This window comes from Saccostrea echinata, unplaced genomic scaffold, assembly GCF_033153115.1.
Source record: "Saccostrea echinata isolate AGI-Se365-2 ecotype Australia unplaced genomic scaffold, CSIRO_AGI_Sech_v1 ptg000012l, whole genome shotgun sequence".
Lineage (NCBI taxonomy): Eukaryota > Metazoa > Mollusca > Bivalvia > Ostreida > Ostreidae > Saccostrea > Saccostrea echinata.
In genome coordinates this window covers 19,582,312-19,597,410 of record NW_026889761.1, presented here as the reverse complement: position 1 = coordinate 19,597,410, position 15,099 = coordinate 19,582,312, and the positions used below count along the sequence as shown (strand labels likewise).

Sequence of the window (15,099 nt, the reverse complement as noted above, 5' to 3'; positions counted from 1 at the left end):
ATAGTACCAACATGCTTTGGAAAGTTAAATGTTTTGCCAATCAATATCAATATTCTTTTGTTGATCTTAACAACAATGTCTTTATGGTAAAATTAATTCCGTCACTAATGCTGTTCTTAGTCAGCAGCATATAGGCTTAATAGTCCACACAACTCGCATATCCAATAACAAATCTGTGTTCTCAATTGCCCTTTTTGCGACAGAAAAAAAAAATGATCATTACAAATCAGTATTGAAAGACCAGATTGCAGTTTGTCTAGATTTTGTTTACAATTGATTGTGTTAAACTATGAGTCAATATTTACCCTCTTTTTCAACCAAGAAAAGGCTGTTTTAAATGAAGTGTTAATTTACTCCAGTTACACAGAAAATGTCTAGTTAGACTACAGAACACATCTATGATGTGAACATTCATTTAAAAAAAATGGAAATTGTGTTGTTTTTATTATAGACATTTGCATACATAGTTATTTTTAATTTTCCCCACAAAATTTATTTGGTTTTCAGGTCTTTAAGTTTGGTTTCTTTTAAACATGTACCACTTTTTTTCTTTATGACATGTGCATAATAGTTCTCACGATTAAATGCCCAAAATATAATGGCTTTTTTCACTCAGTAGTGTATAAAATTATTTCTAAAGTTTGAAAGTGTACAAGTTCGATAGAATTACTTGCTTCACTGGTTTTCACTCATTTGGAAAAGAAAAAGAAACTTTTAAATTAAAATTCTGTGTTCTTCCATTATAGTTGATTTAAAGTGTGATGTTTAAACTTTATATGTTCAAGAAATTTCCATACCTGACATACTCTTTAACAGACGAGTTATAAAAAGGATATAGCATACATTAGATACTTAACATGAATTTTCTGCTGATGAGCTGTATTAAGTAATTTGCCAAAACATTGAGTAAAAAGGAAGCATTTAGCTTTTAAGGTAATTGTAGTAATTGACTTGTTGTTTTGCTGTTTGATCCATTCCATTATGACTCTTGAAACAGAGTCCCCATTGACCATCATTGTTACTAAAAATTTGATTCAGCAATGAAAAGAAGAATTTATATATAGCAGGGCTCTCGATCGTCTATAATTGGGGTCGTTCAAAGGCCACATTTCCAATTCAGAAAAGGTACTCTTTTTCCCAATTTAATGTGTCAATTTTTCCAATAATGATTTCTCCTCAGAATTAAAGAAAATATAATTGGATGTATAATAAATAAACTAATACATGTACAGTAATACTTGCTATTCATATTCATCTGTATTGCAAAACAGAAATTTAGTCGATAACAAACATTAGAAACCCAATATATCATGATTTTAAAGTATAAAGGTTATCCCAAAACTCCCCAAAAGGTTGCTCTTTGCGTAATCTTTATAGCCCTGGCCAAATTCCCAAAAAACTGATGTGAGAGCCCAGTTTAGAAAGTGAGAAACTGTATTTTTCATAAGATTGGAAAATACTGTAGCAAATTAGTCACGTTTTAATTTTCGTTTTAATTATGATATCATTGGATTTAAAGATATTGTTATAAAACAAAGAAGGATGAATGTAATTCTGTGTGAATGCCAACATGCAGGAGGTAGCTATGGGCTGATAAAACCTCAGTTGGTGTATGAACTTTACGAAGGGCTCCGTCTGTTGTAATGTATCCATGGACACAACCCTTTATCAATCTTTTTAAATGCTTTGTAGACATGTGCATTAGATGGCATCCCTGACAAGGTCTATACACTCTACAGTAATATTTTAATCTGTCTTTTGTTTTGTCTTAAATCTGCTGTGGATTTAAAAAAAAAAAGAACTTGGGCTATAACCCCCGATTAATTCTGGAATTGAAAATCTGTTGATCAGAGCTCATTGTGTTGCAATAAAATGAAGATTAGGGTTTTTCAGAGACTTATATTTTAAATGTGGATAGGCATGTTTTTCAGACGAAGGGATTGAATTTCATATGATACCTTTAAAACTGATAGGGCTGTATTGAATGCATGGATAATCGGACACTGGTAGTAGTGTCTCTAATGATGTACGGCCTGTAATGTCATGCAGTTTTGAAGTAAACTATCAATTTTCTTTTTATCTGATCAGTTATTTTCCTTGGAAATATATTTTATCTTGTTTATCTGGATACATATCAGAGAAGAAATAAACTCCCAATATTTATTTTGAAGAGGAAATAAAGTCATCCTTTATTAGCTTGACACTTCAAACAAATCAAACTTTTCTATACCCTTATTTTCGTTTAGAGATAAAAAGCAATATAATTGTATGTATTACATGAAATGGTCAATTTCATAAACAGCATTACTCAGAAGCTATTGGACATTCTGAATGTACGATGAACACTCCTATTGGACATATTGCATGTACATGTATTAAAGTTAAAAAAATTGATGGGAATATGAGCAGATTAAAACTATGTGCAGTGATCTGTACACACATTGGATATACTGTATACAGGGTTATTTTCGCCCTTTCACATTTGCAACTAATTTTGCCCCATTTTAATTTCGCCCATTCATATTTCTGTTAAAGAAATTATATTGTGTTCTTTGAAATCGCCCTGACTTTTAAATTTGTCCACCTGTGCGTAGGGCGAAAGAGGGTCCTTAAAAAATACCCAGACGATAGATTTTCCCTAAACTTGGCATGTATACTGAAGTCAGTGAAAGTTACATATGATATAAAATTAAAGAATTTTTGTATTGTAGTTTTCACACAAAAAGACCCAATCAGCTCCCTTAAATTCTGATTAATGACCAGATAAGATAAGGATTGAATTGAGACTTTTTTTTACATAATAAATTAACAAGTATGCAGAATAAATTAAACACAAATATTTTTGTGTTCAAAAGTCCTTGCTGCAAGCAGGTTATTTTTAATAACTTTTCGAAGAGTTGATCAACTGCTGCTATACATTTCCTTATGAGTGTATTTCTAATTATCCTATTCATTTTATGAAAGGTGACAGCATGTATGTTCAACACAAACAACAACAAAACACTCAAATTATAGTTGTCGATATATAATGTAATAGACATTTTAAAACAAAGAGTAGTCTTAGTAAAACTGGTTCTCATCTTTTTCAGTGTGATGCTAGGCACCAGCACATGTTCCAGCAGCTGGCCACTGCACTTAACCTTGATGTCAGTGCTGTGGAGGACTTCCTCTTTGGTGATGAGCGGGTAAGGAATGTCCTTAATGACTACTCTTTATTAATCACTTGAATAAATACATTTTTGTTGTAAATTTGTATAGAATTTTTACTTTTGGATTGTTTAAGAATAACTCACTTTGAATGAGAATTCAATAAACAATTAAATAAAAAAGAAAATTCAATTAAAATAATTAATGTAAAATTTTATGTAATCTGACACCAATTGCAAAGGCTGTGGTAACTTAAGCTTTTTAAGGCAAATTATTACTTATTTTGATATATTTCTCAATAAATTAATAATAGAAAGAAACTGGGCTTTTATATAGCCATATCAGCCCATGCATGCACTGTAATGCCCTGGGACTACTTTTGCATTTGCAGTTTGTATATTTTTCCATCTCTTCATTCTAGTGACATCACATGCATTTGTCGTTTCAAATATCTGTTACTTATGCTATAACTAAGGACGTTTATGACCAGAAATACAGAGAAAATCCATTCATATGAGTAGAAAAAAATGTATTTGCATTGAAATATGTAATAAGAAGGTTATTGACTGAATATTAGGAAATATGCCTGCCCTTAGTCTTTGCACAGATCGACCTTGTAAGCTTGGTCTGCTTTACCGGGCAAAGACTTCGAATGGGCATATTTCCTGATATTCAGTCATTAACATTTGATTATCAATTTGAAGCAATTTTAATAACCCATGGGATTTTAAATGATCAGCTATTGAGTGTATAATGAATATGACACTGATCATTAAATATGACATATTTATATATATCTTATTGTATATTGCATCTACAGCTGAAGTATAAGATGTTAGTTTAAACTGTGTCATAAATTTTGGTCAATAACTGTTTACTTGTAAATCCAATGAAGAAAATAAATTATAAATATTGGTATATATGCTAGCAGTATATATAATCTGCTGTTCAAGTTTGAGGTGTCGTTGTGTACTCAGCTCTCGTCCTAAGATAGTTAATAAAACAAGTCCTTGGATGACCTACAAATGTTATTCTTTGAGGTAGCCTTATAGAGAGATAATTCTACTGTGGAAGTGATATATTTTTACGATTAACATTGACCATAAGAACTTCTTCAACATATTAGTTTGAGAGTTATCTGATTGGGGTCGGTGCTCAGACAATTAAGTAGTGGACCAAACTGTCGCAAATAACTTAGGTCAATATTTACTCTGTGACACTTGAAAGGGCCCTGTATATGTCTACCTGGGTAAAGGTGTATTAAATCTGGGTTTAAAGCTGTTAAACATTTAGTGCTTATAAGGTTGAATCTGATACATTTCACTTGTACATATTTGCTTTTCTATCATTAGCTGTTTGGAGTAGAGCTTTGTGTGAAATACACAAATTTGGATAGAATGTGGAGGGGTGAATATTTGCAGCAAATTTTACTTGTTAAGGATTTTAAAGTATGACACTTAGTAGTCTGAATCATAAATCAGTAGAAAGAAGGTTTTTGAATTGAACCACTCATGTAATACCAAACTTTAAATTCAAATTTGAAATTAAATTGTAGTCAGAATTTAAATTGCGTCATTTTGACCTTTTCTGACTTCGTTTAGAATGAATTAATTGTAGACATGTTATCTCTATGTTAAACTAGTGGAAACAGTATGGGAGAGTGAACATAAACACAGATTCTCTTTACAACACTAAAAGTCATAAAATTATTTGATAAACACAGATCATTGTTTTAAAAAAAAAACAATTCTAATATAAAATCAGTTAAAATTATTTTGATGTATTCATTGCAGTTTGACATGATTGAACCATTCTTCAAAGAAAATGGAACAAGAAAACTGATATTCTTTTATCAAGATGCAGTAAGTAATCTTTGCCCTTGGTCCAGTCTCAGCTATTTTATCTTTATCAAGAAAATTAATGTCATGTTTGTTTTTGAAATTTTAGTGTGATTAAGCATTTAGAAGTATATTTAAAATTGTATCCTTTTTTCTTCAGGGAAATGGTCAGAAGAAATTGTTTTTGACACCAGGGGATGCAGAGGTATATTGTTCCTCTTTCTTCATTTTGATTTTGGTGTTATTTAAAAGTGGGAAACTAAGAGATCTATAAAGGCTTTCTGAAGGAAAAGCCCAATCAGTTTGAAAAAGCATAATAGGTAAAAGTATTTTTAATTTCAATTTCTAAGTCAGAACTAAGCCAATCAATGTAAATTAAGCTCTTGGAAGTTTTCCTGATTAAATCTATTGTTTATATTTCTTTTTTTATTGTCAAGAGCTATTGAATATATTATAATCTATGACTTGATTGTGAACTATATGAAAAGTTTGGAGCACTTTAGATGTTTATCAACTTAGGGGGCTGAAATTAGAAATAATTAATGAAGTAGACTGGAGAATGGATACTTTAACAATAAGCATATTCAAAGTCATCTTTGCAAGTATCAATTATTATTAAAGCACACATTTTACCCCAACTAAAGTGCAGTTATAACTCTTATGTTTAGATATTGACATGTTGTTCAATGTCTCTGACATCCGGTAGTGGAATTAAGCACTTACTATCAGTAATGCATTGTGTACCAACTAGAGCCTTAAAATGGATTTATATTGATTCCTCAGTTTCAATCGAGACAGAGATTTCATACGGAAAAAAGACAAAAATATTTTATCAAAGATTTTCTTATTGGCTAAGAATAAATCAAAGAAATAAATGAGCACCTTAGAAATGTGAGATTGTTCACAAGTTTGAGTTGTCAAGGGAGGAGAATGTGACTTTTATCAACACCAAGGGGTAGACAGAATATTGATATTTTAGCTCTCCTCACTAAACCTGTGACCACTGATAATCAATATGTAAAGGACTAAATACCTGATGTAAAGACTTCAGTTGGAGGACCAAATGAATTATGAATTACCTCCAACCCATTCAAAGAATGTTATTGAAACTAACGCTGATTTGTTGTTGATTACACTGCCGCTTAGCATGCGATCTGAATGCAGGTGAAAAAAGTATAAGCGAGATTTATTGGCAATTTAAAATCTTTACTACGGTGCCTTTTCTGTCCTTACCTGAAATTGGGTAATGAGTCTGTTGGCTTATGGCAGATCCAGAAAGAAATGATTTTTAATGAGAAATTAAAGATAGTGATGATATATTTAGTAGAAAAAAATTGCTTAATATTTGTTTAATTTCTTTAAGAATTCAAAGATAATAAAAAAGTAGGTTTGTTAGTGAGCACTAAGTGTAGAGTCATTCAGTACATTGTGTCAAAGATGTAAGTTTATTTTTTCCTCAAGCCAGATAGGTCTTTCCCAGTGTATGGATATATGAAGATATTTTTATATTATACATGTATTTTAAAAGCAAGTTTGTTACTTTTCAGGGGCTTCATGGCATATGTTTGTACTTCCTACGAACAACAGCAAAAGCCATCACTCCCCAAAACATCGCACAGGAAGTCAACTTTGGAATGGTGGATGCCACAGGAGGAAATGTTCTTAACAGCATGGAGAAATATCTCTCAAAAATCATACTGCCTGCCCTCAAGTCCCTGGAGGCCTGGGGCACCATCTCAATGCCCTCCAATGATGAGAATGCAGAGAAGAAAACAGCCCCCCAGGTGGATGAATTTTTGGAACATTTGGAAAATTTCATCAGTAACCTGCTGTCTGCAGTTGACAATATGGAGGGGCAGGTCACTCTGGCTGAGAACGGAATTGGACATGTTGTGGATACATTTGCTTCTCCCCAGGATTATCAGGCAGCAGGTAACCAAGGCAAAATGTTGAACACTTCTGTTTCACCGTAAAATCATTCTTTAAACATAATTGTGTGGTTTTTATTGATTGATCTATCAATTTTAATTATTTTAGAAGTTGAAAATTCCAATTTTTTTTCTCATTTCCATAATGTACATGATTAGATGCCATAGAAGATAAAATCATGAAAGAACCATAATGGTACATTTTTTATTAATAATCTTTAACATTACCATATCTTATGAAATGTATTCAATTATCTGCTTCAGCTGCCAACAGTGAATACTTGGAGAAGTTTGAGAATCTATTATCCACATGGTCCAAACAAATAGAGCAGGTCTTGGCTGAGTCAGAGCAGATGAGGAGAGAGGCAGATGACATTGGCCCAACAGCTGAGTTAGCTTACTGGAAGAGCAGAATGGCCAAATTCAACAAGTATGATAATATTCAGTGAAGTTTTGCTTGAACAAAACTTTCATATTAAGCTTTTTGAAACAAAAAGGTTTAGTTGCATGATTGTCTGGAAATCTGAGAAATATGACATGTATGTGTTGTTGCAGCTTGCTTGAGCAGATGAAAAGTCCAAGATGCAAGGCTGTAGTTGGTGTTTTACAGGTGGCCAAATCCAAGTCACTTCGCAGATGGAAAGAACTGGTAACAATACAACAGTAATCATATTCAGAAACTTTAATTGTAAACATCAGTTGTATTGCATGAAATAACTTACTGAACAAGTAATTTTCAAATAGTGTATGTATTGAATATGTTTTTTCAGGATGGTCAGATTACAGACACGGCTAATGAAGCCAAGGACAATGTGAAATATCTGTATACACTGGACAAGTTTTTTGGTCCATTGGTCAAATGTACACCTGTAAGTCCCTAAAAAGTTGTGTGATTGACTTAAAAAAATCATCTGAATTCTAGAAAACAGGCAGCTATGTGTACATGTGGCTCCATCACTTATGTCTTTTTGACCACTATAACCATGTCTTAGTGTTGTATAACACTCTTCATGATTGTATAAATTGTAATGTTTTTTATGTTTTAAGGCCACCATGGTTGAACACATTCCAAGTCTGATGAATGCCATCAGAATGATCTACAGTATTTCTCAGTATTACAACACCTCCGAGAGAATGACTTCCCTCTTTGTCAAGGTCACTAATCAGATGATCACCACCTGTAAAGCCTACATCATGCATGATGTCAGCAAAATCTGGGATATCCCACGGTAGGGTTTTATCAAGAATATCAGAGCAGTGATTCATTTTGGTGTGTGTCCTGCATAAATCCTGGTGCACATTGATTTTCCTCAGGACCCACAATATGCATATGTGTGCACCCAAATGGACACCGTAAAATAAGGAAGACACGTATTGTTTTCATTCTCTTTCTATCACAAAATGCTTGACTGCCTCATCTCCATATGCTACTCAATATGCCCAAGTGATTTTGGGACACATAAATACACAAATATATCTTGGGCAACAGTAGGTCACGTTTCACACATCATTGTTATTGCAATCATGAGAAAATATTTGCAAACTCAAGTCAACTTAGATTAAGTATCACTTAATTAATATTCAGATTCTAAAGAATGCACAGTTAGTTACTGGGTATTGTTATGTTATAATTTTATTTTTTTTCACTGCATTATTTTTCTTTCTAAATTTCATCATTTATTTTTTAATATTTTAAAAACTTGCTTTAATATTGCAGACCAGTTTTGCTGCAGAGATTGAATGAATGTATTCAACTGAATGAAGAATACCAGAAGCAATTCCAGAGGACTAAGGAAAAGCTCCGAGAGAATCCGAATGAACGGCAGTTTGAGTTCAGTGAGAACTACATTTTTGGTAAATTTGACACTTTCTGTAAGAGGTTGGAGAGAATTGCAGACATGGTCAATACCATGGAGATGTTTTCTGGACTGCATGGTGTGAAGATTGAGGGTATTGACACCATTGCTGTTAAGTATAAGACCATTGTGGATGCCACTAAGAAGAAAAACTACAATATACTGGACCACAGGAAGGCTGAGGTAATTACAATTAGTAAGGGAGACAACTTTGATTTTTTTTTGGTTGTAAGTCAGATTATTTTAGAAGTTGAAAATTCCAATTCAAATTGGTGTGTACAGAATAATATTCAAAGCCATAAAAAACTTAAAAAAAAAAAGAAACCACAGAATTGCTTTGGTTTTATCAATCTGAATATATTGTTTTTTAATGTAATTTTCATATATTTTCAATAGATTACATACATGTTATTTGAATTTCTACGCTTTTCAGTTTGATGTAGATTACGTAGAGTTCCGCAGTCAGATTGATGCTTTGAGAGCAAACATTCAGAATTTCATGGATTCCTGGTTTTCTCGATCCTTGACTGTAAGTTGCCACCATATAAGTAGAGGTTGCTCTGACTAGTCATATAATGTCACAATCTAAGTCATATCCATTGATAACATAACTGACATGAATATGAAATATAATTATTTGGCTTTTTATTGCCTGTTGGAGTCCTGATCATTACATTAAGTTTTAGAATCCATTACAAAGTCACAAAGGAAAGGGAATCAACTTGCTTTGTCTAACTTTCAGATTTTAAATTATGTGTAATAGCTTATTGTCTTTAATTAAATGTAATCAGGGAGTTAGGGTAAGTTAATTGTAGTCATTGCCTGTGAAACTGAGTATTTTGATATACAAATGAATGTGTTTGTTAAAACTGACAATAAATTACGCCTTTGAATTTCTCTAAAATCTTTTTCTTTTATCTGAAACTCGTGTAGTAAAATATGTAGTGTCTTTCCACTCTTGATTACCAAGTTCTATATTGAGAGAGGTAGATTTTAAAGATGATATATTATATGAATATGGCATGGTATTGTGTGTTCACCATAGCACTTGAATGTGGTACTGTTTCTGGATATTTAGTTGCCTTTTCTATGGTAAAGAAAAAGTTGATATTGTGAAGCCTAAACACAAAGTCTTGCAGTCACATGTATATGTCACCATTTTGTATGGACACAGTAGATATACAGTCTACTTTCACCTACAAAGATAAATCCCAACAGATAAAAGAGATATGAAAATAAAAGAAATAAGAAATGCAGAAAGAAAGAGAGGGGAGAGAGAAGCAATTATAACTTGTACTTTTAATGTTCAGACTGAGAAAGCTGTGGAGCTTCTGACAAAGTTTGAGAGCATTGGAGGAGCAGAACTGGACATGAATGAGAAATTCATGAGGGTCCTGATGAGTTATGGCAAGGACCTGGAGGGCATTAGGAAAGCCTACCAGAAGTACAAGTCTGAGCCACTGATCCCCAGAAACCTCCCCCCAGTTGCTGGGAGGATTGCTTGGTCACGTCAGCTGTATAGGAAAATAGAACACCCAATGAAAGTGTTCAAGACAAAGCCAGAAATTCTGAAGGTGTGTAGCATTGTCAGCTCAAGAATAAGACAAAAAAGTCCATAAACTTTATGAAGTATACATTTAATGTTAGCATTATATTTCTCTTATATGTAACACAGTACATACAGCATTGTTATTGATATTTCATTGTGTGTTACAGCACCCAGAGGCCAAGAAAATTGTGAGGAATTACAACAAAATGGCAGGAGTTTTGTTAGAATATGAGGTATAAGAATTAGATATTTTATCAGATTTAGATAAATCTGTTGTGAAACCACCATTCTTTGGTTTTAATACTATCAAGAAAAGTATTCTGACTTGAGTTTTTAAAACTTTTATGAAATCACAGATGCTGTATCACCGAGGGTGGTGTAGGGCAGTAGAAGCTGCTAAAGGGGGCCTTAATTCTTCCCTCCTTGTCCGACACCCAGAGACCAATGAACTGTATGTGAACTTTGACCCACAAGTGCTGGAGTTAATTCAGGAATCCAAATGCCTACAGGCCCTGAAACTAGAAGTTCCCGACACAGCCAAGGCCCTCATTGTGAAGGAGGAGGAAATTAAGAGTAATTCTGTATCGTAAGTTAAACAAATTCTCTTTAGTTCTAAAATATAAAGTAATTAAATTTTTTTGTGCTATAAAAATCTCAGATCTTTGTGTGTAAATATAAAGATGAGAATGATAAAAAAAGAAGAAAATTAGTTTAAGATCTTAAAGAGAAATTTGTCTTGATTTACCCAGAATAAGTGAGTAGGCATTAATCCAAATTTTTCCCAATATTTAGTTTACGGGAAATGTTGCTGGAGTACAAGAGAATCAAAGACGACATCCCAGCTGTGTTACAGCCCCCTATGAAACCTTTCTGTGATAGAGTAGAGGAAGCGCTTCTCCCAGGAGTTACCACCCTTACTTGGACCGCCCTTAATGTGGATCACTGTAAGACATTTATATAACTGTTTCATCTCAGATTTAAAAAGAACAATTCATAGGATTTTCAATTTTGATATATTGGCTTTGATATGTTTTGAACATCTTTGTTACGCAACATGAATCAGAAATTTGAACAATACATGTATGACTTATGTGATGCATGTGTGCTAACGTGTATTTGTGAAACATATTTAAATATGAAAAGTTGTATGTCAGTGTGTTAGAAACTTGCATAAAATTTAATACTTAGATGTAAAGGTTTCTATCAAAATACTTGTATCAGCAATGGTTTATATGTAGATGTCATTGGAAGAAGACTCCCTCGGTTTTAAGTAATATCACAGCAATTGTAAATGCTTTATATTTATATTACAGACATTGAGCACACTTACAAGGTGATGGCTGAGCTGGAGAAGCTCTCCAAGACTGTCAAGGACATTCTGGACTGCCGAATCGAGGCTGTCCTGCAAGACATGTCCATCACCGCTCTCTGTGACCTCCCAGAAGATGAAGCCGTCACCATGGAGAAGTTCCTGGATCTTACAGCCACAGCTGTGGATAGTGCTTCCAAACAACTTGCCAAGTAAGTACCTCTTATTGCTGCAACTGGATACAGAGTTAAAATGGAAGGGGGGGGGGGTATCAGAAGCAGATCATTATTGTGATATTGTGATTTAGTCTCTTTTCAATTCAAAAGAATCAGTCGTGTATTTGTTTTGAATACCTGAGCCACTGCACAGAACTCTTCATTCACCCTTGGTGTCTGTATTAAGTCTTTTAATCTCATTACTTTAGTCAAAGCCAGCTGGTGGAGCAGGCTGTATATGAACTGGTAGACACCATGAAGGGGAATCTCAATGCCAAAGAGAAGGCAGCCCTGGCTGAAGGGGAGGGGTCTTCAGAGACAGACTGCTACTATGCCTTGCTGAACTACTTCACTCAGAGAAACACTGAGGCACTGGTTAAATGTAAGATTTATATGCTAAATTTGCTTCACAAGTCATTTGAACTGAGTTAAGCATAAACAGTTTTTTTATGTTAAATTAAGAAAATAAATTTATTAACAAAATTTCTGCAAACATAAGAGTTAAAAGGAAATAATAACTTTGATGTACCATGTTGATTTCCTCAGGTACCCGCCTATCCTTGGATGCCATTAAGAGAAGACTTCAGATCTTCAACAAGTACAGCAAGGATGCTGACAAGATGGATTCCAAGCCTCCATTGTTCAGAGCTGATATTGTTCTGGCCATCCCTAATGTTGTGATGAAGCCAAGTCTGGATGATCTCCAGTCGGCCCTGAACAAGGCTGTACAGCTGATACTGAAGACGTCCCAGGACATTCCTCAATGGGAACATCTCATCTACCACCAGAAACAACAACAGAAGGTATACTGTCTCTGTCTGTCTAGAAAAGTGTGCTGGTGTCAGTTTGTGTGTTTTCAAATGTACATCATATATAATGTATATCTCATCACTTAAAATTCAGATCCAAGATATTTAATTCTCGGACATTCTTCAAATAGCCTTCAAGTTCTTCCTTATCTAAAATATTTATACAGAGAGGCTTTGCTAAGTCATTTTCACAGTCTTGGAACTCAAAAGAAATTAACTCAAAAAGTTATTTGGTAATATTAATTTTTTTTTAAAGATTTTAATTACAGAAATTTTGAATTTCATTTTTCATTTATTCCAATTTGCTTTTGGTTTGAATCTGAATTTTAGAATTCCATTCAAAAGTTTTGGTGATGTTTTGATTAAATTTGATAGCAGTTTTTATTTTTTCATGTTATTATGTCATCACTGAATTATAGGAAAGAAGGAAAAAGTGCTGCTTTCGTAAGCATTCCTAAACCAGGTATTGAGATCGTAGCAGGATGAGGATTTAGTCTATGATTAGCAAGTTTCTTGTAGGATTGAGGAACTGTGCTGCAGTACAAAGAACTCTATAACATATACCTTAATATCATCTTAGATGTACTAGACTGGTCTATAGCTTTTATGATTAACTTTCAGTGAATATCTTAATAATTTTAAAATCTTTGATTATAGTAATTAAAATCACTGCTAATTGCTATGCAGTAGAATGATAGAATAAAGGTATGTTATCTTATGCATGATAAATATTTAGATCTAGTAGAGCAGAATATATATAGGTACCGGTACATGTATAGGGGGGAATGTGCTGGCAGTATCCTCACTTAGTGTGGCATTTAAATAAATACACATATTTCAGATTTAGACCCACAGAGATATTTTAATTTGGCTTAGGTTTTAAAAGAAATGTACCTTATTATACTTTTTTTCCTTTGTTAAATAATGAAATATGTAAAAGATATCAAAATAACCGGCAATTTACTACCTGTCCTAGATACCCGAGAAGTCTACACGAGGTGACGGAAAGGTAGATTTGACAGCTTCTGTTCACACACTGGGGCAGGCTATATATATACTGTTGTGCTCTGTGTCAGTCAAGAATCCCACAAACCTTGTAAAAATCACCTAATGAAATCAATCATCTTTTCATATCCCAAACACAGGAAAAATGACTCGTTTGCAGTTGTCTCCCCTTGTCATAATCTTCCCCTACTCACAATGACTTTCACATTTCACCTTCAGAATATGTATAGATCTAGAAATAAAAAATCCAATACCAGAAAAAGAAAAGTAAGAATACATGAATTGATAGAAGTTTTTGTCTTATATTTCAATAAAACAGTTTGTCCATTATTTTGTTATTAAATATTCAAGATATTTACTTTCCTTTCCATTTTAAACCAAGTTCATCTCTCTTAAATGAACAAAATATTTATGCAAATATTTCATCCAAAGCTATCCAATGTTAGATAAGAATTGCATAGTTAATTCATTCTCGTAGTTTACACATTGAAAACATTTGGTTATAAGTGTTCTGGCCTTTATTTGATTAAGAAAAGGTTACTGATTAATAAAAAAAAAACCCACCTGCTGGATTTACAGAATAAAGAGCTTTCAAAATATTTTCTTGTGCAAAGATTTTAAAGCAAAGAAGGGAGACAACACTTATTATTCTTGCCTGAGACAGTGGGGCTAAATGGTGTAGCACAGTCTAATCATACTGGCACTTCTTTTTTGTGATTGAGATTGTTAAAAAATTGTAAAAACAGAGATACTGAAATATATATATAGAAATTTAATGAGCAATAGGATACGTATAAGCATTTGCTTCAAACCAACAATTGGGGCTGAATTCTTAATGTAGTGTTACAGTGTGACATGCATATATGTCATTGTTATATATGTTTTCATTAAAAGATTTTTAATTTTCAGTGTTAAGTAACATTTTATCAGTTGCACTTATCTGGGTTGCTATAAATAAATATATAATTTGTTAAAGCTTAATAGTAACAATGTGCTTTTGTTTTTCTATATAGCATTATCGATGATGTGCAGTGTACACATAATAAAAAATGTAAATGAAAAAATTAAAAAATATGTACATCTATTTCTGATTTTTCAAGTTTGTGTTAGTAGTTAGCTAATCCTTGTGTTTGTACAGGAAATGGAACAAATGGCCGCTGACCAAGGTGAGGAGGCCAAGATGATGCCCAACTCGATGATCAAACCTCTGCACAAGATAATCGCAGAGCACAAGGATGTGACAAAGATAGTTATTCAGCTCAACTCCATCATCACTCAGAACAAGATGGAGGCACAAGAAGTGCTGGAGATCTTCACCAAGGATAGCCACCTGTGGGACAAGGTAGGTAACTCAGGACTGCCATAAATCTTGGGTAGAGTCTTGTTTGTCTTTAAACTTTTACTTCTATTGAAATGATTTAGGTGAATGGACTCAAAACTATT

The 15,099-nt window shown here is 33.3% G+C and overlaps 1 protein-coding gene across 1 annotated transcript in view; it reads left to right on the top strand.

The window, feature by feature from the left end:
• The window catches only part of LOC133185489 (dynein axonemal heavy chain 5-like), a 42,448-nt gene that overhangs the window by 1,879 nt on the left and 25,470 nt on the right, over positions 1 to 15,099 (top strand). Inside the window, exons 4-21 of the mRNA XM_061320746.1 lie at positions 3,090 to 3,185; positions 4,941 to 5,009; positions 5,146 to 5,190; positions 6,533 to 6,917; positions 7,178 to 7,343; positions 7,469 to 7,562; positions 7,684 to 7,782; positions 7,961 to 8,142; positions 8,631 to 8,952; positions 9,203 to 9,298; positions 10,080 to 10,343; positions 10,486 to 10,551; positions 10,675 to 10,904; positions 11,111 to 11,262; positions 11,632 to 11,839; positions 12,052 to 12,224; positions 12,389 to 12,645; positions 14,795 to 14,998. Coding sequence (XP_061176730.1) covers positions 3,090 to 3,185; positions 4,941 to 5,009; positions 5,146 to 5,190; positions 6,533 to 6,917; positions 7,178 to 7,343; positions 7,469 to 7,562; positions 7,684 to 7,782; positions 7,961 to 8,142; positions 8,631 to 8,952; positions 9,203 to 9,298; positions 10,080 to 10,343; positions 10,486 to 10,551; positions 10,675 to 10,904; positions 11,111 to 11,262; positions 11,632 to 11,839; positions 12,052 to 12,224; positions 12,389 to 12,645; positions 14,795 to 14,998 — 3,108 coding nt within the window. The remainder of the gene's footprint in view (positions 1 to 3,089; positions 3,186 to 4,940; positions 5,010 to 5,145; positions 5,191 to 6,532; positions 6,918 to 7,177; positions 7,344 to 7,468; positions 7,563 to 7,683; positions 7,783 to 7,960; positions 8,143 to 8,630; positions 8,953 to 9,202; positions 9,299 to 10,079; positions 10,344 to 10,485; positions 10,552 to 10,674; positions 10,905 to 11,110; positions 11,263 to 11,631; positions 11,840 to 12,051; positions 12,225 to 12,388; positions 12,646 to 14,794; positions 14,999 to 15,099) is intronic.